Source organism: Folsomia candida, unplaced genomic scaffold, assembly GCF_002217175.1.
Source record: "Folsomia candida strain VU population unplaced genomic scaffold, ASM221717v1 Fcan01_Sc015, whole genome shotgun sequence".
Lineage (NCBI taxonomy): Eukaryota > Metazoa > Arthropoda > Collembola > Entomobryomorpha > Isotomidae > Folsomia > Folsomia candida.
Window position 1 is genome coordinate 2,951,494 of NW_019091207.1, and position 21,951 is coordinate 2,973,444.

A 21,951-nucleotide genomic window follows, 5' to 3' on the forward strand; every position below is an offset into this window, starting at 1 on the left:
CGAGAGAGCTTAACAGTTTTCCTTAACTTTTCAGTTTCAACCAACAATAAAGATTACTAAGGAAAATCAGGGTACAAAATATGTTTTATAAACTTGGACGACTTTTTATTTTGTAAAGACTTCGACGTCGATATTGTTTTAGACAAATTTTCCTAATCTTTAACAACAATTAGATCACGGCTCGCCTAATTGTCTATGTAAGTTAATTAGATCAATTTACAACAAGATTTCAAAGAAAATCAGGTTCAAGAAAATTTCCGCTTGATATTTTTATTTCGTGATCTTTTCAAAACGATACGTTACATAGAGTAATTCACGCAGTCTTTTGTAACTTTGTAAAATCTACAAGTTTTGTAAAATAATTTTGCAAACTTTTACAAAATAAAAAGACGCCTTGATCTGAGTAGTAAGTTTACAAAAATTTGTAAGCTAACTTTTTTGAGAAATATTTCTAAAATTGGAAAGAAATTTGTAACTTTACAGATTTTACAGTGTTACAATGAATATATTTTTAAATATTTGTTCTCCTTGGCAGGAAAAGCAATTATATTATTGAAAATTTAGACCAAAAAAATGACAACTATTATAATCTTTACAAGTAGTTGAAGTTCAAAACCTAGTCACATCCCCGACGGGGATTCCCCGTACCAAATTTTCATTATCTGTTTTAACTACAAGTTATAACAAAATTAGGTAAAAATAATTTGGGCAGGAAAACTTGACAAAAATTATTATTAAAATACACAAAAATCTAAAATTGAGACAATTCACGCAGGTCCTGGTAACATTGTAAAATCCGCCCATTCTGTAAGTTTACAAAATTTCAAAAATATTTCGAAGGAAAAGTAGCCTACAAATTTTTGTAAACTTGCTCAGATCAAGGGATTTTGATTTTGTAAAAGTTTGTAAAATTATTTTTTTTAAATTACGGATTTTATAAGTTATTACTGACTGCTTGAGGACACAATTTCCTAACCCAACTGATTATAGAAAGCTTTCACCTTACCAATTTTACAGAGTTTACACAGTTTTCGAGAAAATTTCGTCTAAAAATGAAAATCAAGCTTAAAAGGGTTTGAAAAATTTCCAAAAATGTGTGCTAATTTTATTTTCCAGGGGAGGTATACCCACAAAAAGACAAAAATCTGCATGGACATAAAGACAGTAATCATATGAAAATACAGGTTTTGTGAAGAAATTAATATACTTTGTTTCCACGATTTTCTAAAAATAGCGTGTTTTTCCAGCGATAAAATGTTAATTTCTTCATCAAACCTAGTATTTTCGTATGACGACTGTCTTGTGCATGCAGATTCTCGCATTTTTGTGGGTGTAACCCCTGTCTCGTTGAGACGAGAACGAGTTCACAATGATCAAAAAGTTGATGTCCAAATGGACCAGATACTCGTAGATTCGCTGTAATAAGCAGATTTATTAATGAGACGAGATGGTTGTCACACAACCGAGATGAATTTAAGCCCTGGAAAACCTAATCCAACGAAACACTAATATCGACACAATAAAAATAGATGCTAAATCCACGTATGTATGTTCATTATAAGAACAATACTCTGAACAATCGGAGAACAACTGGTGTGTCCAGAATTCTCGTAAATTCGGCTCAAATTGCTTTGTTAAAATAATCCTGGACATGATTTCATTCCTTTCAATTAGTAATTTGCGTTGTGCAATAAGGTTTCAATCTTCTGAAATGGATATTTCATTATGAAATGACCGACTTTAGTAATGATAATTTGCTTCGTAATTTTGGGATGAAAAATTAATTGCTTTGGATTAAGTAAATTGATACCGTTTTTAAAACGGTATCAACACCCACAAAAATGCGAGAATCTACATGCACAAGACAGCCGTCATACGAAAATACTAGATTTGATGAAGAAATTAACCTTTTATCGCTGGAAAAATACTATTTTTAGAAAATCGTGCAAACAAAGTATATGATTACTGTCATGGCCATGCAGATTTTCGTCTTTTTGTGGGTATACCCTCCCCAGGAAAATAAAATTAGCACACATTTTTGGAAATTTTTCAAACCCTTTTTCAAATCATGATTTTCATTTTTTGACGAAATTCTCTCGAAAACTGTGTAAACTCTGTAAAATTTGTAAGGTGACAGCTTTCTATAATCAGTTGGGTTAGAAAATTCTGAAGTAAGTTTAGCAAAATAACTTTACACACCTTTACAAATAAACAGACACCCTTGATCCGAGCAAGTTTACAAAAATTTGTGAATTAATTTTCCTAAGAAATATCACATCGTGTTCGTGTGTTTAAAATTTAAGGTTACGGATATTACAAAGTTGCCAAGCAAGATCTGCGTGAATTGCCTCAATATAAAATTTTCGATGCTATAAAAAACTGCTAGAAAATTATGAAACAAAGACATCTCATCTGTAACCAGTTTCGTACAATCGCTGATTTGATAATTTTTCAAAGCGATGTCAAACTTTGACTAATATGTAAGTATCACATTTGAAAATAATTTGAAGGTTTTGGAAATTTATATTTGAAATTATGATTTTTGAAATATATGATACTCACAAGTAACAAGTACGATTTCGAATAAAAATTTGCAAAACCCTCAAAATATTTTCAAATGTGATACTTACATATTAGTCAAAGTTTGACATCGCTTTGAAAAATTGTCAAATCAACGATTCCAAGAAACTGGTCACAGATGAGATGTCTTTGTTTCTGTTTCATAATTTTCTAGCTGTATCGAAAATTTTACATTGACGTAGATCTTGGCAAATTTGTAAAATCCGTAACCTTAAATTTCAAAAAAACCGATATTTCTTAGGAAAATTAACTCACATATTTTTGTTAACAAGCAGGAAATGGTGGTGTCGTCGAGAGATTAGAATTATTATTTTTATGAATATTGACACGATGATGAGGATGACTTTATGAATATTTGACTTCATGATTTATGTTTATTTGTCATGATAATTTATAATGAACCCACAAATTTTTATGCAAATTGAAATTTCCTGTTACAGATTCCTCCCCCACCTGCATGCACTGTTGGACGTGGAACCTCCCAACTGGGACAAGAACCACGAGTACGGGTCTGCCGACGTGGACGTTTATTACGTCGATGGTCAGCGCGGCGGCTGGGTCAAGACTGAAGAGGGGACCGCTTTACGAGACGTCATGCGACAAGAGAGGTGCGAATTACGTTTTTTTCGCGAATTTGTGCAAATTTTAGTACTTATGTACTTACATATCTCTTGCAGATATTATCTCCCGAGTCGGGAGTCCCGACGAATGGAGTACCTGGATTTTTTATTCTCTCAAAAAAATCAGAATTTTGTAAATTTTTCTTGGAAAGGATGAAATGACATGACATTCAATAAATGAATTGAAAATGTGGAATTATTTTTAACCATTTCTTTATTTGTCGTGTAAGTACTGTAATCAGTCAAAATTAAGTATTTTTGTAAGCCAAGTTTACATTACACCAACGAAACTTCATTAATTTTAATAGCTTATTTAGTTAGTTAATTGTTTGCAAATACGTAAATGGCAAATAACATTAATGAAACCTAGCTAGTGTAAATAATCTCTCATTTTTTCTTACTTATCTCATACGTACTTATAAATTCTAATCATTTTAGTAGTTTAATGGTACTTATCTATATACATTTTTGTACTAATTAATTTGAATTTCATCAGGTCACAAAATGTCATGAATTATTAAGTACTATTTCATGTTTAGATTTGATTTATTGTCCTCTATATTTATTTGGAAGCATATTCTTCAAGTCACATTATTTCATTGTAAATAGTTAAAACTTTATAAAATAGTCGAAACTTGGTAAATAATTTAAGAGAGAAACTGTACAAAAAATTGGTAAAAGTAACCCTACAACTAAAAAATACTGCAAATAACTAAAAATACTTTAAGCTCTATATTTTCATACACTTTTTTACATAACTTTTTCCCCCACCGACCATGGTCTCGATAAAATTGTGAAAAATGTCGTCGGTGTTTTGCTCTTGAAAAGGAAGCAGCACTAAAAATCTTCTGTATCTCCAGAAAGTTGAGAATGGACAGACAATTAACGAGATCCTAGAACTATTTACCTCTGACAGGCTTCTTTCGCTTGATTTTAGGCGACTCCGACTCCTCCTCACGGGGGAGGTGGACGGCGGTAGTATGTTTCTCCAAGTGGGCCTAAAAATCGGGTGAAAATAAATTGTTTACGTTTTCCCCTTATTTGAATTTATTTCGTGTTTTGTTACCTTTTGACGGAACGAGGCGTCGCAAAAGAAGCAGCCGAAAAGCCTCTCACCCGTGTGGGTGTGAGTATGAGCGACTAAATTCCAATTGGAGACGAATGCTGAAGAATTGTACAAATTATGTATTTTTAGTGTTTTATGCTTAATAAAATAAAAGACTGCAAAATTTGGCTCACTCTGTCCACAATGCTGTCACGCAAAGAGATCAATGTTCTTGGCCGGTTTTTTATTATTCAGATTTGCAGAGGACGGCCGTTTTCGTTTTGGTGGTCGTTTCCTATCTTCATCGCTTTCATCTTCTATCTCCTCCCACCTTCGGGTCAGGCGACGTTCTCCAGTCGAAGAAACGTTCCCACTCTTATTGTGACTTCGAAGAATTCGAGTTGCGGTGAAGTTTTGTGGAATCGCGGCGAGTTTTTTTCGTCGAGTCTCGGCGAATTTTTTTCGTGGAGTCTCGGCGAATTTTCCTAGCGTGGCGGAGAGTTTTCGTGGAGTCGCAGCGAGCTTTTTTCGTGGAGTCGTAGCGAGGTCTCGTAGAGTGGCGGCCAGTTTTCGTAGAGTCGTGGCCAAACGGGTGGATCTTCGGGAGAGAGGATGGTTTTGGTCTTGACCAACAACGACACCATCACCCACCATGCTCGCTTCAGAGTGGGATTGCCCGTCTAGAAAAAAATAATAAATAAATTTCCTATCAAAATAAATTTCCTCCAAAAATTTGCTCACCAAGTTCCATTCCAGGATCGATTTCCTGATCAATTCCTACGACATCAATGTCAACATCCTCGTCCTGGTGGTGCTGGTGGGGAACATGTTCTTGGTTGGCGACATGCTCTTCGTGAACGACATGTTTTTGGTGGGCGACATGCTCTTGGTTGGCGACATCTTCTTGGTTGGCGACATGCTTTTTGTCATGCTCTTGGTTGGCGACATGTTCTTGGTTGACGACCTGCTCCATGTTAGCGACAACTTCTTGGTTGGCGACATGCTTTTGGTGGGCGACATCTTCTTGGTTGGCGACATGCTTTTCGTCATGCTCTTGGTTGACGACATGGTCTTGGCTGGCGACAAGTTCTTGGCTGGCGACATGCTCTTGGTTGGCGATATATTCTTCATGAACGACATGTTTTTGATGGTCGTCCGCTACAGCGGCGTCGAGAGGAGGCACCGTTTCGGAAGCTGACACCGATCCAGAATCCGGAATTCCTTCATCCCGCACTATAGATCGTTCGCCATCATCTCGCCATCATTCATCACATCCACTGAAGACCAGTTGAAATTAATTTCACACTCGGCAAAACTCTCATCGATAACCAGTTTGAAAGACCGTTATGTTTCCGCCGTCATCATCGTCGAGCTGAGCACTGGCCAAATCCTGACGAACAAAAAATATGGCAAATAATGTTCATAAAAATTTCATTCCGCAAAATTCTAATTACATTTCTTACCTGTTGGAGTTGTACATCGTCTGACCGTGATTTCGACCCTTGCGGGGACGATGGCCTGGTTGCAGGTGGATGAACATGCATCACAGGAAAAGTCGGATGGTAAAAGTTGTCAATGAGGAATTTCCCATTTCCGTGACCAGGTTGGACGCCGAGCAGGTTCAACCACCCTGCCGAGCTGTTGGAGGGGCACGGTCACCTCGCCGCCGTACATGAACTCGGCGAGGACAAGCATGTCGGGCAGGATTATGGTGTACACGTCGAGGGGGATTTCCATCCCGGCGAAGATCTAGGGGAAAAAATCAGAAATTTAATAATTTCTTAAAATTAAGATATGCAAATGTTGGCGAATTGTGATTTTTATCTTAGTGGGTGTGTCGATGAGGGTGGGGAGTTGTAGTTTATGGACTACTTACCAGTTGGTGGGACGATATCCAACCTGGTATATTTTTCTGAGCAACATTTTCGACATTTTTTAGAAAAACAAAAATTAAATAAAGTTTATGTTCCTCTTTGGGCCAGCTGGCTGAACTGCTCCAGTGATACTGGTTATATTAAAATATATATCAATATAAGAGCTTGAGTTGAGACGATTAATAATTGTTTTAAATGAAATACATTACCCGAATGAGCCGAATGATTTTATTCTCTAACACCAGTTATTTTTATTTTGGTGTTAAAATTATGCAATTTATTTATTCTCTAATACCAGTTATTTTTATTTTGGCGTTCAAATTATGCAATTTATTTATTCTCTAACACCAGTTATTTTTATTTTGGCGTTCAAATTATGCAATTTATTTATTCTCTAACACCAGTTATTTTTATTTTGGCGTTCAAATTATGCAATTTATTTATTCTCTAACACCAGTTATTTTTATTTTGGCGTTCAAATTATGCAATTTATTTATTCTCTAACACCAGTTATTTTTATTTTGGCGTTCAAATTATGCAATTTATTTATTCTCTAATACCAGTTATTTTTATTTTGGTGTTAAAATTATGCAATTTATTTATTCTCTAATACCAGTTATTTTTATTTTGGTGTTAAAATTATGCAATTTATTTATTCTCTAATACCAGTTATTTTTATTTTGGCGTTCAAATTATGCAATTTATATTTATTACGACAATTTTTATTTTGCCGTTTAAACGGCTTTTCAATTTCGTATGATTTCTACGCCAAAAAAAATTGTCGTAATAAATATAAATTGCATAATTTGAACGCCAAAATAAAAATAACTGGCGTTAGAGAATAAAGAAATTCGGCTCATGCGGCTAATGTACTCAATGCGATGAACTCACGAAATGTGATTAATAATAAAGTCCTTGACTTACTATTAGTGCCGGGAGCATATGCATCCATGCACATGCAAACATGCACATGCACATCCAGGGTGCGCCACCCCGAGTTTTTGTGGGTTTTTGGGATATCAAATCCCCGGAAAAACCGTAATGCCTAACGGGGTTTTTGTGTTTTTTTTCAGGGTTTTTGCAAAATTTTGGGGCAAATTAAAACAAAATTCGTCTAATTACAATTTAAATAATATTAACAAATTTGATAGATTATAGCTAACTTTATACAAACTAAGAGTAGATAATATCTTACGTACATATATATTGTTAAGTTAAATATAGTAATTTAGCCCTTAGTTATTGTTATTTAATCATTTAAAGTAAGTTATTTCTGTTTGTAAGCTCACGAAAATAGGCTAGTGTGCTATGCTAAAATTTCATTTTGTGCATTCCCTAGTACTAGTAAATGAGGGTAATAAAGGCTATTATTATTATATTATTATTAACTCAATTTCCAGATTAGGTATGTCGAAATTTGGAGCATTTTTATATACGACTTAAATTTCCAGTAATCCTGGTTTCCTGTTTGGTTTACATGTTTAACATGAACTTTTGACTTAAAAATCTACGTCAATAAAAATACTTCAAATTTCATGTTGAATTCGAACATTAAGCTAGGTTTACTCTAGTATAAAATGTTAGGAACCCCCTAAAATCTACAAAAACCCACAAAAACCCACAAAAACCCCGGAAAACCCCCGGGGTTGGGTTTTTCGAACATATCACCCTGCACACATCACCACCACCAAAAAAATCAGCCAGCCAAACAGCCTTGCATTGTCCTCTCCCTCCAGTCAGGCAAAAAGACGCTTTGCGGATATGCTCCAATTTTTGCGTCCGAACTGAACTTTGAAACACGGTGAAAAAATTTGTTTAATAGTTGTTTGTAAAGGCTGCCGTTCTCGATATAAAGAATAGAGTAAAGAAAGAAAAGTAATTAATAAGTAAAATTAATAAATCTGCAATGGTACCCGTAATAAGAAACTTACGAAAGTGAAAGTGTGATGACTATGACCGAATGGTGTTTAAGCTGAAAAATTTATCCCACAATCACTTCTAGACTCTAAAACTGTTCGGTGGCTTCATGGACGTGAATTTTAGTTTATCAATATATTTTTGCCTTATCAAGAAATTCTGTATGAGTATCAAAAGCTTGCAAAAATAAAAACTTCAAGTTAAAATATCCTCCGCCTCGGATACCGATGTTAAAGATTAATATAATTATATAAACTATAAATTAACTTCAAATCTATAAAATCTTGCAAAACACATAATTACATGGTTAGATTTATAAAATTGTCTTGTTGGTTTTGAGAACTATTGTTAAAAAGTTGGTTAGTTATTAGTGTGTGCTTGATTTAACAACTTATGACTGTAACGACTTAGCATCATCCTAGACACAATATTTTAAAAATTAGTAGGTGATCTGATCTGAAGAAGGGTTTCACTCAGGTGAGAAGACTTGTGCGATTTTTTTTGCACATTTTCGTTTTTGATGAAGAATTTCAATTTTTGAAGCATTATTTCAATTTGCAAGGAATAATTTTTAAACAAGAAGAAGGAGGGACCGAGGTGGACAAGGATCCACCCACCACCAACACAACCGTAATTATAAATTCATAATTTCTATAAATTATTAATACCCAATCACATTTCCGCTAAACTTGTACAATAGAAATTTTAAAGCTTCGAGTATTAGTAACTATTGAATACTTAATTATGCATCCTTTTCTCCAGCAACGTTCCCCACTTCCGGCCAACCTCCGCCGCCCCCCGCCAACATCGGAGGAACTCGCCGATTTAGAAATTTCAGCTTATTATAATAAGCTGAAATTTAGCGTGCAGTCGACAAAATAACTTGTGATTAGAGCGTTTAGGAGGGTTGAATTTTAAAATTTTCATAAAATTTTCATAAAATTTTCATTTCTCCGAAAAATTAATGCAACATAGTAGCAGATAATTTTACAGATAACTAGTGATAACCACGAGTTGACAAATTAATCCTGGTTCGGGATAAGTAAAGCTGTACTGATGTATGTAATCATACGTAATTATATTTTAAAAATTCTGCTAGTCAATGGAAATCTTTCAAGGTGTAAAATCCCGAACAACGTAAAATTTCCAATAATACTTTGGTAGCTAAGAAAATAATTTTGCTCAAATATGTGTAATTAGTAGGGAAACTATCTTATTCCTCATAATCTGTTAAAATCTGGATTGTACATTTTTATTAAATTGGCTCTTCAATCCTGTCATCCAGAATTTAAAAATAAATTCCCAGAGCCGAGAAATTAATAAGAATGTGCTGAATTAAATTAAATTAGTCTTAAATTAATATTAAAAGGTTCGGACCCATACTTGGCTTCTATTACGAATTGAAAAACTTTAGAAAATTTGGATGTCTTGGAGATGACGGAAAAAGCAGGGACTCCATTCGTCGGGAGATAGTACCTGCAAGAGATATGTAAGTATTAAAATTTGCACAAATTTGCGAAAAAATATACAATTCGCATTTACCCATTTTGTCGCATGACGTCGCGTAAAGCGGTCCCCTGGTCAACCTTGACCCAACCCCCACTCTGGCCATCGACGTGTGGGAGGAATCTGTAACAGAGGAAATTTCAATTTGCATAAAAATTCGTGGGTTCGATTTGTGATGGAAAAGTGGAAACTTTTCGGGGAAAGCGGAGGACGAAAACTGAGGAAAAAAGTTATGTCAGACACGCTGTCACACACATTACAAAATATTTGGAATTTTCGAGCATCTTTATAAAATTTTTATACTTTTTAACAGTTTCCCCAAATTTTTGAGCATTTTTTAGAATTTCTGAGCCTTTTAAATGAATTTTTTTAACATTTTTCGGAAATTTTGAATGTTTCTGAGAATTTTCAGAATTTTGGAGGAAATTTTGATAGTTTTGGGTCCATATTTTACGGGCCGTGGGAATTTTCCGGGATTTTATTCCTCCCGTTTTCCATTAAAAAAAATCAGAAATCGAACCCATGCAAAAATTCATAAAAATGTGTCCCTAAACTTACTCATCCGTCTCTCGAAACTCCTTTACAACATTGGACGTGGAAAACTCCGGGTACCAAAATAAAACCGGCCAGACGAGTTCGTCAGAATTAATTTTCACCACTGCGTCGCTACCCCCCTCGACCTGGAGAAAATTGGCATTTAACATTTTCACCCCTGAATTTCCAATCCGTTCCATAAGGATGAACGACTCTTTTGTCTGCTTCGCTTTTGCGGATTTCTCTTTGTGTCGCGACAGTTGGGCGTTTCCCTGTAAAAAGTTGCAAATTCAATTTGAATATCAGAAATTTAGCCAGTTTGCAAAATATGGAAGTATGAAAATTAAGGAATTTTCGATTAGCCGAGGGTAAAAAAAAACAACGTCAAATTCCAAAATATTCACCATAATTCGCTTAAAAATTTACTTAAAAGTCCCCCAAATTCATCAAATTTTCATCAAAATGTGCAAAAATTTACATTTACATTTTCTAATTTGACTCTTCCTACCTCAGAATCCGGGAGCGCGTTTTCAAAGTCGGTCAACGCCGACCGGAAATTGTCCACGTTGGATTGACAAACTCCTCTGTTGTTGTACAAAGTGGGGAGCAGGGCGTCAATTTTCGCCGTGACTTCTTCTTCTTCCTCACAACTTGTTTCCCCACCTTGCTCCATAGTTTTTATCGCTTCGCTAAAAATACTCGCGGCGATGCGATGCTTTCCCAAGTTGAATAGAAAGTGGCCGTCCGTCTTGTACTGCAGGGAGAGTTCGAGGTGGGTATTTTCATCGGGGGAATATTTCAACTGTTGTAAGGCGTGGAGCAGCAGGGTGAGCGATTCGGACGGGGAGAAGGCGTCCATTTGAGATTGAAAAAGGGGTGGTTCACAAGAGACGTTTCTAAATCGGCGAGTTCCTCCGATGTTGGCGGGGGGCGGCGGAGGTTGGCCGGAAGTGGGGAACGTTGCTGGAGAAAAGGATGCATAATTAAGTATTCAATAGTTACTAATACTCGAAGCTTTAAAATTTCTATTGTACAAGTTTAGCGGAAATGTGATTGGGTATTAATAATTTATAGAAATTATGAATTTATAATTACGGTTGTGTTGGTGGTGGGTGGATCCTTGTCCACCTCGGTCCCTCCTTCTTCTTGTTTAAAAATTATTCCTTGCAAATTGAAATAATGCTTCAAAAATTGAAATTCTTCATCAAAAACGAAAATGTGCAAAAAAAATCGCACAAGTCTTCTCACCTGAGTGAAACCCTTCTTCAGATCAGATCACCTACTAATTTTTAAAATATTGTGTCTAGGATGATGCTAAGTCGTTACAGTCATAAGTTGTTAAATCAAGCACACACTAATAACTAACCAACTTTTTAACAATAGTTCTCAAAACCAACAAGACAATTTTATAAATCTAACCATGTAATTATGTGTTTTGCAAGATTTTATAGATTTGAAGTTAATTTATAGTTTATATAATTATATTAATCTTTAACATCGGTATCCGAGGCGGAGGATATTTTAACTTGAAGTTTTTATTTTTGCAAGCTTTTGATACTCATACAGAATTTCTTGATAAGGCAAAAATATATTGATAAACTAAAATTCACGTCCATGAAGCCACCGAACAGTTTTAGAGTCTAGAAGTGATTGTGGGATAAATTTTTCAGCTTAAACACCATTCGGTCATAGTCATCACACTTTCACTTTCGTAAGTTTCTTATTACGGGTACCATTGCAGATTTATTAATTTTACTTATTAATTACTTTTCTTTCTTTACTCTATTCTTTATATCGAGAACGGCAGCCTTTACAAACAACTATTAAACAAATTTTTTCACCGTGTTTCAAAGTTCAGTTCGGACGCAAAAATTGGAGCATATCCGCAAAGCGTCTTTTTGCCTGACTGGAGGGAGAGGACAATGCAAGGCTGTTTGGCTGGCTGATTTTTTTGGTGGTGGTGATGTGTGCAGGGTGATATGTTCGAAAAACCCAACCCCGGGGGTTTTCCGGGGTTTTTGTGGGTTTTTGTGGGTTTTTGTAGATTTTAGGGGGTTCCTAACATTTTATACTAGAGTAAACCTAGCTTAATGTTCGAATTCAACATGAAATTTGAAGTATTTTTATTGACGTAGATTTTTAAGTCAAAAGTTCATGTTAAACATGTAAACCAAACAGGAAACCAGGATTACTGGAAATTTAAGTCGTATATAAAAATGCTCCAAATTTCGACATACCTAATCTGGAAATTGAGTTAATAATAATATAATAATAATAGCCTTTATTACCCTCATTTACTAGTACTAGGGAATGCACAAAATGAAATTTTAGCATAGCACACTAGCCTATTTTCGTGAGCTTACAAACAGAAATAACTTACTTTAAATGATTAAATAACAATAACTAAGGGCTAAATTACTATATTTAACTTAACAATATATATGTACGTAAGATATTATCTACTCTTAGTTTGTATAAAGTTAGCTATAATCTATCAAATTTGTTAATATTATTTAAATTGTAATTAGACGAATTTTGTTTTAATTTGCCCCAAAATTTTGCAAAAACCCTGAAAAAAAACACAAAAACCCCGTTAGGCATTACGGTTTTTCCGGGGATTTGATATCCCAAAAACCCACAAAAACTCGGGGTGGCGCACCCTGGATGTGCATGTGCATGTTTGCATGTGCATGGATGCATATGCTCCCGGCACTAATAGTAAGTCAAGGACTTTATTATTAATCACATTTCGTGAGTTCATCGCATTGAGTACATTAGCCGCATGAGCCGAATTTCTTTATTCTCTAACGCCAGTTATTTTTATTTTGGCGTTCAAATTATGCAATTTATATTTATTACGACAATTTTTTTTGGCGTAGAAATCATACGAAATTGAAAAGCCGTTTAAACGGCAAAATAAAAATTGTCGTAATAAATATAAATTGCATAATTTGAACGCCAAAATAAAAATAACTGGTATTAGAGAATAAATAAATTGCATAATTTTAACACCAAAATAAAAATAACTGGTATTAGAGAATAAATAAATTGCATAATTTTAACACCAAAATAAAAATAACTGGTATTAGAGAATAAATAAATTGCATAATTTGAACGCCAAAATAAAAATAACTGGTGTTAGAGAATAAATAAATTGCATAATTTGAACGCCAAAATAAAAATAACTGGTGTTAGAGAATAAATAAATTGCATAATTTGAACGCCAAAATAAAAATAACTGGTGTTAGAGAATAAATAAATTGCATAATTTGAACGCCAAAATAAAAATAACTGGTGTTAGAGAATAAATAAATTGCATAATTTGAACGCCAAAATAAAAATAACTGGTATTAGAGAATAAATAAATTGCATAATTTTAACACCAAAATAAAAATAACTGGTGTTAGAGAATAAAATCATTCGGCTCATTCGGGTAATGTATTTCATTTAAAACAATTATTAATCGTCTCAACTCAAGCTCTTATATTGATATATATTTTAATATAACCAGTATCACTGGAGCAGTTCAGCCAGCTGGCCCAAAGAGGAACATAAACTTTATTTAATTTTTGTTTTTCTAAAAAATGTCGAAAATGTTGCTCAGAAAAATATACCAGGTTGGATATCGTCCCACCAACTGGTAAGTAGTCCATAAACTACAACTCCCCACCCTCATCGACACACCCACTAAGATAAAAATCACAATTCGCCAACATTTGCATATCTTAATTTTAAGAAATTATTAAATTTCTGATTTTTTCCCCTAGATCTTCGCCGGGATGGAAATCCCCCTCGACGTGTACACCATAATCCTGCCCGACATGCTTGTCCTCGCCGAGTTCATGTACGGCGGCGAGGTGACCGTGCCCCTCCAACAGCTCGGCAGGGTGGTTGAACCTGCTCGGCGTCCAACCTGGTCACGGAAATGGGAAATTCCTCATTGACAACTTTTACCATCCGACTTTTCCTGTGATGCATGTTCATCCACCTGCAACCAGGCCATCCTCCCCGCAAGGGTCGAAATCACGGTCAGACGATGTACAACTCCAACAGGTAAGAAATGTAATTAGAATTTTGCGGAATGAAATTTTTATGAACATTATTTGCCATATTTTTTGTTCGTCAGGATTTGGCCAGTGCTCAGCTCGACGATGATGACGGCGGAAACATAACGGTCTTTCAAACTGGTTATCGATGAGAGTTTTGCCGAGTGTGAAATTAATTTCAACTGGTCTTCAGTGGATGTGATGAATGATGGCGAGATGATGGCGAACGATCTATAGTGCGGGATGAAGGAATTCCGGATTCTGGATCGGTGTCAGCTTCCGAAACGGTGCCTCCTCTCGACGCCGCTGTAGCGGACGACCATCAAAAACATGTCGTTCATGAAGAATATATCGCCAACCAAGAGCATGTCGCCAGCCAAGAACTTGTCGCCAGCCAAGACCATGTCGTCAACCAAGAGCATGACGAAAAGCATGTCGCCAACCAAGAAGATGTCGCCCACCAAAAGCATGTCGCCAACCAAGAAGTTGTCGCTAACATGGAGCAGGTCGTCAACCAAGAACATGTCGCCAACCAAGAGCATGACAAAAAGCATGTCGCCAACCAAGAAGATGTCGCCAACCAAGAGCATGTCGCCCACCAAAAACATGTCGTTCACGAAGAGCATGTCGCCAACCAAGAACATGTTCCCCACCAGCACCACCAGGACGAGGATGTTGACATTGATGTCGTAGGAATTGATCAGGAAATCGATCCTGGAATGGAACTTGGTGAGCAAATTTTTGGAGGAAATTTATTTTGATAGGAAATTTATTTATTATTTTTTTCTAGACGGGCAATCCCACTCTGAAGCGAGCATGGTGGGTGATGGTGTCGTTGTTGGTCAAGACCAAAACCATCCTCTCTCCCGAAGATCCACCCGTTTGGCCACGACTCTACGAAAACTGGCCGCCACTCTACGAGACCTCGCTACGACTCCACGAAAAAAGCTCGCTGCGACTCCACGAAAACTCTCCGCCACGCTAGGAAAATTCGCCGAGACTCCACGAAAAAAATTCGCCGAGACTCGACGAAAAAAACTCGCCGCGATTCCACAAAACTTCACCGCAACTCGAATTCTTCGAAGTCACAATAAGAGTGGGAACGTTTCTTCGACTGGAGAACGTCGCCTGACCCGAAGGTGGGAGGAGATAGAAGATGAAAGCGATGAAGATAGGAAACGACCACCAAAACGAAAACGGCCGTCCTCTGCAAATCTGAATAATAAAAAACCGGCCAAGAACATTGATCTCTTTGCGTGACAGCATTGTGGACAGAGTGAGCCAAATTTTGCAGTCTTTTATTTTATTAAGCATAAAACACTAAAAATACATAATTTGTACAATTCTTCAGCATTCGTCTCCAATTGGAATTTAGTCGCTCATACTCACACCCACACGGGTGAGAGGCTTTTCGGCTGCTTCTTTTGCGACGCCTCGTTCCGTCAAAAGGTAACAAAACACGAAATAAATTCAAATAAGGGGAAAACGTAAACAATTTATTTTCACCCGATTTTTAGGCCCACTTGGAGAAACATACTACCGCCGTCCACCTCCCCCGTGAGGAGGAGTCGGAGTCGCCTAAAATCAAGCGAAAGAAGCCTGTCAGAGGTAAATAGTTCTAGGATCTCGTTAATTGTCTGTCCATTCTCAACTTTCTGGAGATACAGAAGATTTTTAGTGCTGCTTCCTTTTCAAGAGCAAAACACCGACGACATTTTTCACAATTTTATCGAGACCATGGTCGGTGGGGGAAAAAGTTATGTAAAAAAGTGTATGAAAATATAGAGCTTAAAGTATTTTTAGTTATTTGCAGTATTTTTTAGTTGTAGGGTTACTTTTACCAATTTTTTGTACAGTTTCTCTCTTAAATTATTTACCAAGTTTCGACTATTTTATAAAGTTTTAACTATTTACAATGAAATAATGTGACTTGAAGAATATGCTTCCAAATAAATATAGAGGACAATAAATCAAATCTAAACATGAAATAGTACTTAATAATTCATGACATTTTGTGACCTGATGAAATTCAAATTAATTAGTACAAAAATGTATATAGATAAGTACCATTAAACTACTAAAATGATTAGAATTTATAAGTACGTATGAGATAAGTAAGAAAAAATGAGAGATTATTTACACTAGCTAGGTTTCATTAATGTTATTTGCCATTTACGTATTTGCAAACAATTAACTAACTAAATAAGCTATTAAAATTAATGAAGTTTCGTTGGTGTAATGTAAACTTGGCTTACAAAAATACTTAATTTTGACTGATTACAGTACTTACACGACAAATAAAGAAATGGTTAAAAATAATTCCACATTTTCAATTCATTTATTGAATGTCATGTCATTTCATCCTTTCCAAGAAAAATTTACAAAATTCTGATTTTTTTGAGAGAATAAAAAATCCAGGTACTCCATTCGTCGGGACTCCCGACTCGGGAGATAATATCTGCAAGAGATATGTAAGTACATAAGTACTAAAATTTGCACAAATTCGCGAAAAAAACGTAATTCGCACCTCTCTTGTCGCATGACGTCTCGTAAAGCGGTCCCCTCTTCAGTCTTGACCCAGCCGCCGCGCTGACCATCGACGTAATAAACGTCCACGTCGGCAGACCCGTACTCGTGGTTCTTGTCCCAGTTGGGAGGTTCCACGTCCAACAGTGCATGCAGGTGGGGGAGGAATCTGTAACAGGAAATTTCAATTTGCATAAAAATTTGTGGGTTCATTATAAATTATCATGACAAATAAACATAAATCATGAAGTCAAATATTCATAAAGTCATCCTCATCATCGTGTCAATATTCATAAAAATAATAATTCTAATCTCTCGACGACACCACCATTTCCTGCTTGTTAACAAAAATATGTGAGTTAATTTTCCTAAGAAATATCGGTTTTTTTGAAAGATAAGTACTGTCCAAGGCATGATTTCCGGCTAAATTGAAACGGCTGTAGCAAGTCTGGCCAAAATCACCTTTCTTAGGTTTTTACTCTAAATTTAGTTTATAATGTTAACTAGCTCTGAGCGAAAAAGCTAAGAAAGGTGATTTTGGCAAGGGCCGCTACGACGGCACAAAGTCAGGTCGGATTTTGACTTTTTGGGATAGAAAATAATTAAAAAATAAATTTTATAAGTGTTTCGTTGTCGTGAACAACCTATTTTCACTGAAGTTCTATCCCTCTTCTTAGACTACTTCGAAATTCCGGGAGGGAGCAAGAAGATGGACGAGGAAACTTGGGGTGGCTGTAATGTGAGAGGAAAAGTTGAATTAAGTTTGGATTTCAGCTTTCATTTAGTAGAACATTAAACTGTTCTTAATTTAGCTATTCTAATATTTATGTTCATATTTAATTACCTGGTCGAGACTTTGTTGAAAGTAAGGTTTGCAAAGCTGCCCATTGTGGACGTCGATATGCTCAGATTCCTCCAAGTCTTTGCACCAAGCGGTCATATCATTGGAAGAAAGTGATTCCAAGTGAAAGTCACTTCCGGGTGGGAGTCGTCGCTCATTGTCATCTGCAAATACAAATAAATTTTACAGTTGCAAAATAAATTCCCAAATTTACATGCATCAGTGCACGGAAGCGTTAATTATAAGCAAATAAATTCTATTTTTAAATACTAACGTTGGATTTTCTCGCCACGTCTGTAAGCTTCTTGTGTCGTACTTAATTCTCCCTGGTGTCGAATCTGCGCACAATTTGTTTCAGGTATGTGTCGGGTTAAAGTAAATTTATTCTATTATTCGTGTCAGCGTGGCGAAAAATGGGGTGGAGGTAAAGCTCGGAGGAAAAGTGGCGAAGAGCCTGAAAAAAGAATCAACCCGTTATTTAACGTAGTTAATTAATTAACTTGTATTTAATTGTAAGTAAGAGAGATGTGCAAAATTTGCACTGCAAATGTTGGCGAATTGTGATTTTTATTTTGTGGGTGGCCCAATGAGGGTGGGGAGTCGTAATTTATGGACTACTTACCAGTGGGTGGGATGGTATCGAACCTGGTATATTTTTCTGAGCAACATTTTCGAAATTTTTCAAGAAAAACCATATTTAAAATTTATGGTCCTCTTGTATCTTGGGTCGGCTGAGCTGCAGCTGGTTATATTAATATTAATATATATATAAGAGTTTGACTTGAGACGAGCAATTGCAATGGAGTACATTACCCGAAAGAGCCGAATGATTTTATTCTCCGGCACCAGGTATTTTTATTTTGACGTTCAATCAAATTATACAATTTCGTATGACTTGTACGCCAAAATAAAAATAATACAAGTAGAAATCATACGAAATTAAATTATTTGAACGTCAAAATAAAAATACCTGGTGCCGGAGAATAAAATCATTCGGCTCGTTCGGGTAATGCACTCAATGTGACGAACTCACGAAATGTCCTTGACTTAGTGCCGGGAGCACATGCACATGCACATGTACAGTACATGCACATATCCAAGTAGTAAGACAAGCTATGCGGCAAAACCGCTGAAAATTTCTATTTTTTCATACCAAATATGAGTTATGGATTTTAATTTTAGAAATCGCGCCATATCTTAAAAACCAAGGCTTATTTCGAAAAAGTCAATCAGTCGAGGGCACTAGCCGGGACCTTCCCCAATACGATCCCGTTTAGTTTAGGTTACCAAAATGTATCGTCTAGGCTGTAGCTCAGTGGAGAAATTGGTAGCCGAAATTGCAAAATTTTTCGGAAATTTGAACTTACCGCCTGTACCTAGCATTATTTCGAAAAAATTTTCGAGTAAATATTATAGATAATGCGGTTATGAACATATTTGCTATTACATACAACTTTGTGTTATGCACCCAATTCATTCAGCGAAACATTTATGATTTCGAAACCGAAAAATCGGTTTTTATTGAATTTCTTGAAAATGGTTCAAGATACCATGAATTAGAAAAAAGTCATTTTAAAACTTTTCGAGAGGCATCTAATGCACTTTACGGCATCTCTTTACGCCCAACCGTTTTTTTGTACGAGCCCCCGACATTTCCCATAAGAGTGCCTGACAACATACTATATGTTCCACATATAGCGCCAAATGTCTCAGGTTGCCCCGACATTTGAGCTTATGGTGGAAAAAATAGAAAAATAATTGTAAAAGTGAAAGTTCTTGATTTCATACGCAGTATATATATACACCTGCTGCTAATTGCTTAATACTTAATAAATTTTGACAATGCTTTATTACATGCATGGAAATAACTTGTTTCAAATAAGTAAGTAGGGCGAATCATGTTTTCAGTAAAGCAGTCAAATTTATAGGTTAAAAATAATCCGATTCACAAATGCAAGACAAACTTCATGCACATTTTGCATACACATTTTCATGCACAATTTCATGGAAATTTGTTGCTCATCATATCGACCCTTACATAGTAATTATTATGAGATATTTTCTATTTGAATTTAATATAAAACATATGTATGTGTTCCCGTTTGGACCATGAATGTATATCCAAATAATACAGATTCATGGTCGGTCATGAACTCATGAATCTACTAACGAAGCGAACCACAAACCACACCCACGCAATCAAAATCTCTTAATCTGGACCAATATAATTTTTATTGATGGAGACCGACGAATATGGTAAAACTTTACCACAAATTTTATCACAAATTTCATTAGTTTACCATTAGAATTTTACCACACAGGATTACTTATCAATACAACATTGGTAGTCATACATAAATACCTATTGGTATATTATAATTATTTTAATAATACTGGATTTCTACTTAAGAATGAAGTGCAAATATGATAAGAACATTTTACGATTATATTTTTTACATTCTTAAACCATTGGCTGATGAAGATTGCAGTTGGATATGAAAGCTCGCGAAGAATAAATATTTCAAAAATATCCTCTCGAGTACGGTTCAAATCAGTATGAAAAATATTTTATAATCATAATGATAAGTTATCAATTATAGCTAACTTATCATCCTACCTTTAAAAATAGTTATTTCGATTTTGTTTTCTGCAAAATATTTACACCGACGCAAAACTTGTGCAATAAATGTTGCAATGCAAACAAAATTGCAGTTAAAGTTTAAACTACTTCGCAATAATTTGACTTGAATTGATTATCTGAATTGCTTTTCGCAACGAGGCGATAAAAATTGTAGTTCACGTGAGGTTTGAGATGATGAATGGCTAAATTTGTCCAGAATATTACAAAGTTGCCAAGACCTGCGTGAATTGCCTCAATGTAAAATTTTCAATGTCATAAATAGTTAGAAAACTAAAAATTATGAAACAAAGACATATCTGTAACCAATTTCGTGGAATCGTTGATTTTATAATTTTCAAAGCGGTATCAAACTTTGACTAATATGTACGTATCACATTTTTTTAATAATTTGAAGGTTTTGGAAATTTTTCTTCGAACTCGTACTTATTACTTGTGAGTATCATTTTTGAAATATTTGTAATAATAATAATTTTACGGAGTAAAAAACAAAATATATCTGAAACGAAAAAACAAAATTGGGGAAAAACCTGCTGGGCAAGCATTTACAAATTAAAATTGATCAGAAATTACGTGATTTTGGAAATATTTATGATTTCGTTAAGCAGAATTCATATTATTTATTTATCAATGTGGTTAAAATATAACTGGTAATTTGCTGAGAGGTGAATAATTTTATAAAATGTTCAAATTAATGAAAAAACGGGGGTTATATTAGGTTAGTTGGCGAGGGCAAATATTGAAATGTTTAGAATGACGAGGGAACAACGAGGAAATTATGGAAAAAATTTTTTGTCAAACTCATTTAACCATGATTTCTTTTTTTGACGCAATTAACTCAAAAACTGTATAAACTCTATAAAATCGTAAAAGTGAAGGTTTCCACAATCAGCCATTAAATAAAATAAAAATTTATGGCAATTTTTTTTTCTACAAAATATTTACATCAACGCCAAACGTTTGCATTATTGGCACGTAGACAAAGTTGCGATTAAAACTGAAACGATATACTTCGTGCTAATTCAAATTGAATTGATTATAAATATATTTAGCAAAATCTTGAGTAAGTTTATTGCCGATTATAAAAAAATTACTTAAAAGAATTTCAATAATTTTAAAAGAGTTACAAATAATAGATTTTGCTCATTTTATTTATGCATATTTATAATTTTGCTTATTCTACTTTACATGACTGCTATTATATTGCGTGAAAATTTTTTTCAAAAAATTTCTAGACGCAGTTAGCTTGAAATTGTAATTGCCAATATCAAAAAAACGGTCTAACCATTGGCCCTTAAATCCGGATTCTACAGTTTACAGTGAGTCTCATCCCATTCCTTACTCCTTATTATACTCACTAGCACATTTTACCAATTAATATCAAAAAACTAATTTCTAAGAACGATTATTTTTCAATTACATCATTCCACCCGTTACAAATACATACATACGTGTCGCAATTTCAATTTGTGCAATTGAAAGTATCACCCAAAGATTTTATAATAATATGATTCATAATAACGAGTTTCCGAACTGTTACAAAAGTATTATTTTCAGCAACTTATGCTAAACTGCGACGCCAAACTGTAGAAAATAATTTGCACTAATTCTTTAAATAAATACATTTTGTGCAAATATTTACACTAACGACAAACTTGAATTACAAAAAGCAAAGAAATTTACCTTTTGGTTGCAATTTGCAACTGCACTCAAGCCGTTCTCACTGGATTATCCGGATGCGGTTTTGAGGTCAGGACGCGATGGGGTTTCGTTCTGCAGGAAAGTAGCATTATTTCATTTACATTGGAAATGTGTAAACATTTG

The 21,951-nt window shown here is 35.1% G+C and overlaps 3 protein-coding genes and 3 long non-coding RNA genes across 10 annotated transcripts; 3 read left to right on the top strand and 3 right to left on the bottom strand.

Moving 5' to 3' along the window:
- The first annotated feature begins 2,829 nt into the window (after window positions 1–2,829).
- LOC118437670 lies at window positions 2,830–3,406 on the top strand. The gene is made up of 2 exons (XR_004836266.1): window positions 2,830–3,188; window positions 3,258–3,406. It is a non-coding gene; the product is annotated as an uncharacterized LOC118437670 (long non-coding RNA).
- Window positions 3,407–3,426: 20 nt separating this feature from the next.
- Window positions 3,427–6,389, bottom strand: LOC110856185. Of its 2 annotated transcripts, XR_004836262.1 has the most exons (7): window positions 6,329–6,389; window positions 6,122–6,250; window positions 5,709–5,994; window positions 4,987–5,635; window positions 4,440–4,925; window positions 4,267–4,364; window positions 3,427–4,198 (listed from the first exon to the last, which is right to left on the bottom strand). XR_004836262.1 is itself a non-coding variant. In XM_022104654.2 (6 exons), exons 3-4 carry the CDS (start codon window positions 5,216–5,218, stop codon window positions 4,456–4,458), a joined length of 702 nt encoding a protein of 233 aa, XP_021960346.1. In that variant the 5' UTR covers window positions 5,219–5,635; window positions 5,709–5,994; window positions 6,122–6,284; the 3' UTR covers window positions 3,427–4,198; window positions 4,267–4,364; window positions 4,440–4,455. The 2 variants fall into 2 exon arrangements, 1 of the variants encoding a protein (XP_021960346.1); XM_022104654.2 differs by lacking the exon at window positions 6,329–6,389 and having other exon boundaries at window positions 6,122–6,284.
- A 1,456-nt stretch (window positions 6,390–7,845) lies between these two features.
- LOC118437671 lies at window positions 7,846–8,945 on the top strand. The gene is made up of 3 exons (XR_004836267.1): window positions 7,846–8,513; window positions 8,599–8,666; window positions 8,799–8,945. It is a non-coding gene; the product is annotated as an uncharacterized LOC118437671 (long non-coding RNA).
- A 382-nt stretch (window positions 8,946–9,327) lies between these two features.
- Window positions 9,328–11,992, bottom strand: LOC110856381. Its single transcript, XM_035856908.1, has 6 exons — window positions 11,325–11,992; window positions 11,172–11,239; window positions 10,585–11,039; window positions 10,101–10,348; window positions 9,579–9,665; window positions 9,328–9,512 (listed from the first exon to the last, which is right to left on the bottom strand). Exons 3-6 carry the CDS (start codon window positions 10,933–10,935, stop codon window positions 9,377–9,379), a joined length of 822 nt encoding a protein of 273 aa, XP_035712801.1. The 5' UTR covers window positions 10,936–11,039; window positions 11,172–11,239; window positions 11,325–11,992; the 3' UTR covers window positions 9,328–9,376.
- Window positions 11,993–13,448: 1,456 nt separating this feature from the next.
- Window positions 13,449–16,438, top strand: LOC110856301. 2 transcript variants are annotated; one of them, XR_004836261.1, is made up of 7 exons: window positions 13,449–13,509; window positions 13,588–13,716; window positions 13,844–14,129; window positions 14,203–14,851; window positions 14,913–15,398; window positions 15,474–15,571; window positions 15,640–16,438. XR_004836261.1 is itself a non-coding variant. In XM_035856909.1 (6 exons), the coding sequence occupies exons 3-4, from the start codon at window positions 14,620–14,622 to the stop codon at window positions 15,380–15,382; spliced, it is 702 nt and encodes a 233-aa protein (XP_035712802.1). In that variant the 5' UTR covers window positions 13,552–13,716; window positions 13,844–14,129; window positions 14,203–14,619; the 3' UTR covers window positions 15,383–15,398; window positions 15,474–15,571; window positions 15,640–16,072. The 2 variants fall into 2 exon arrangements, 1 of the variants encoding a protein (XP_035712802.1); XM_035856909.1 differs by lacking the exon at window positions 13,449–13,509 and having other exon boundaries at window positions 13,552–13,716; window positions 15,640–16,072.
- On the bottom strand, window positions 16,432–18,541 carry LOC118437669. Of its 3 annotated transcripts, none has more exons than XR_004836265.1 (7): window positions 18,523–18,541; window positions 18,112–18,231; window positions 17,764–17,943; window positions 17,493–17,653; window positions 17,293–17,380; window positions 16,650–16,817; window positions 16,432–16,580 (listed from the first exon to the last, which is right to left on the bottom strand). It is a non-coding gene; the product is annotated as an uncharacterized LOC118437669 (long non-coding RNA). The 3 variants fall into 3 exon arrangements; XR_004836264.1 differs by lacking the exon at window positions 18,523–18,541 and adding an exon at window positions 18,303–18,321; XR_004836263.1 differs by lacking the exon at window positions 18,523–18,541 and having other exon boundaries at window positions 18,112–18,341.
- Window positions 18,542–21,951: the final 3,410 nt, after the last annotated feature.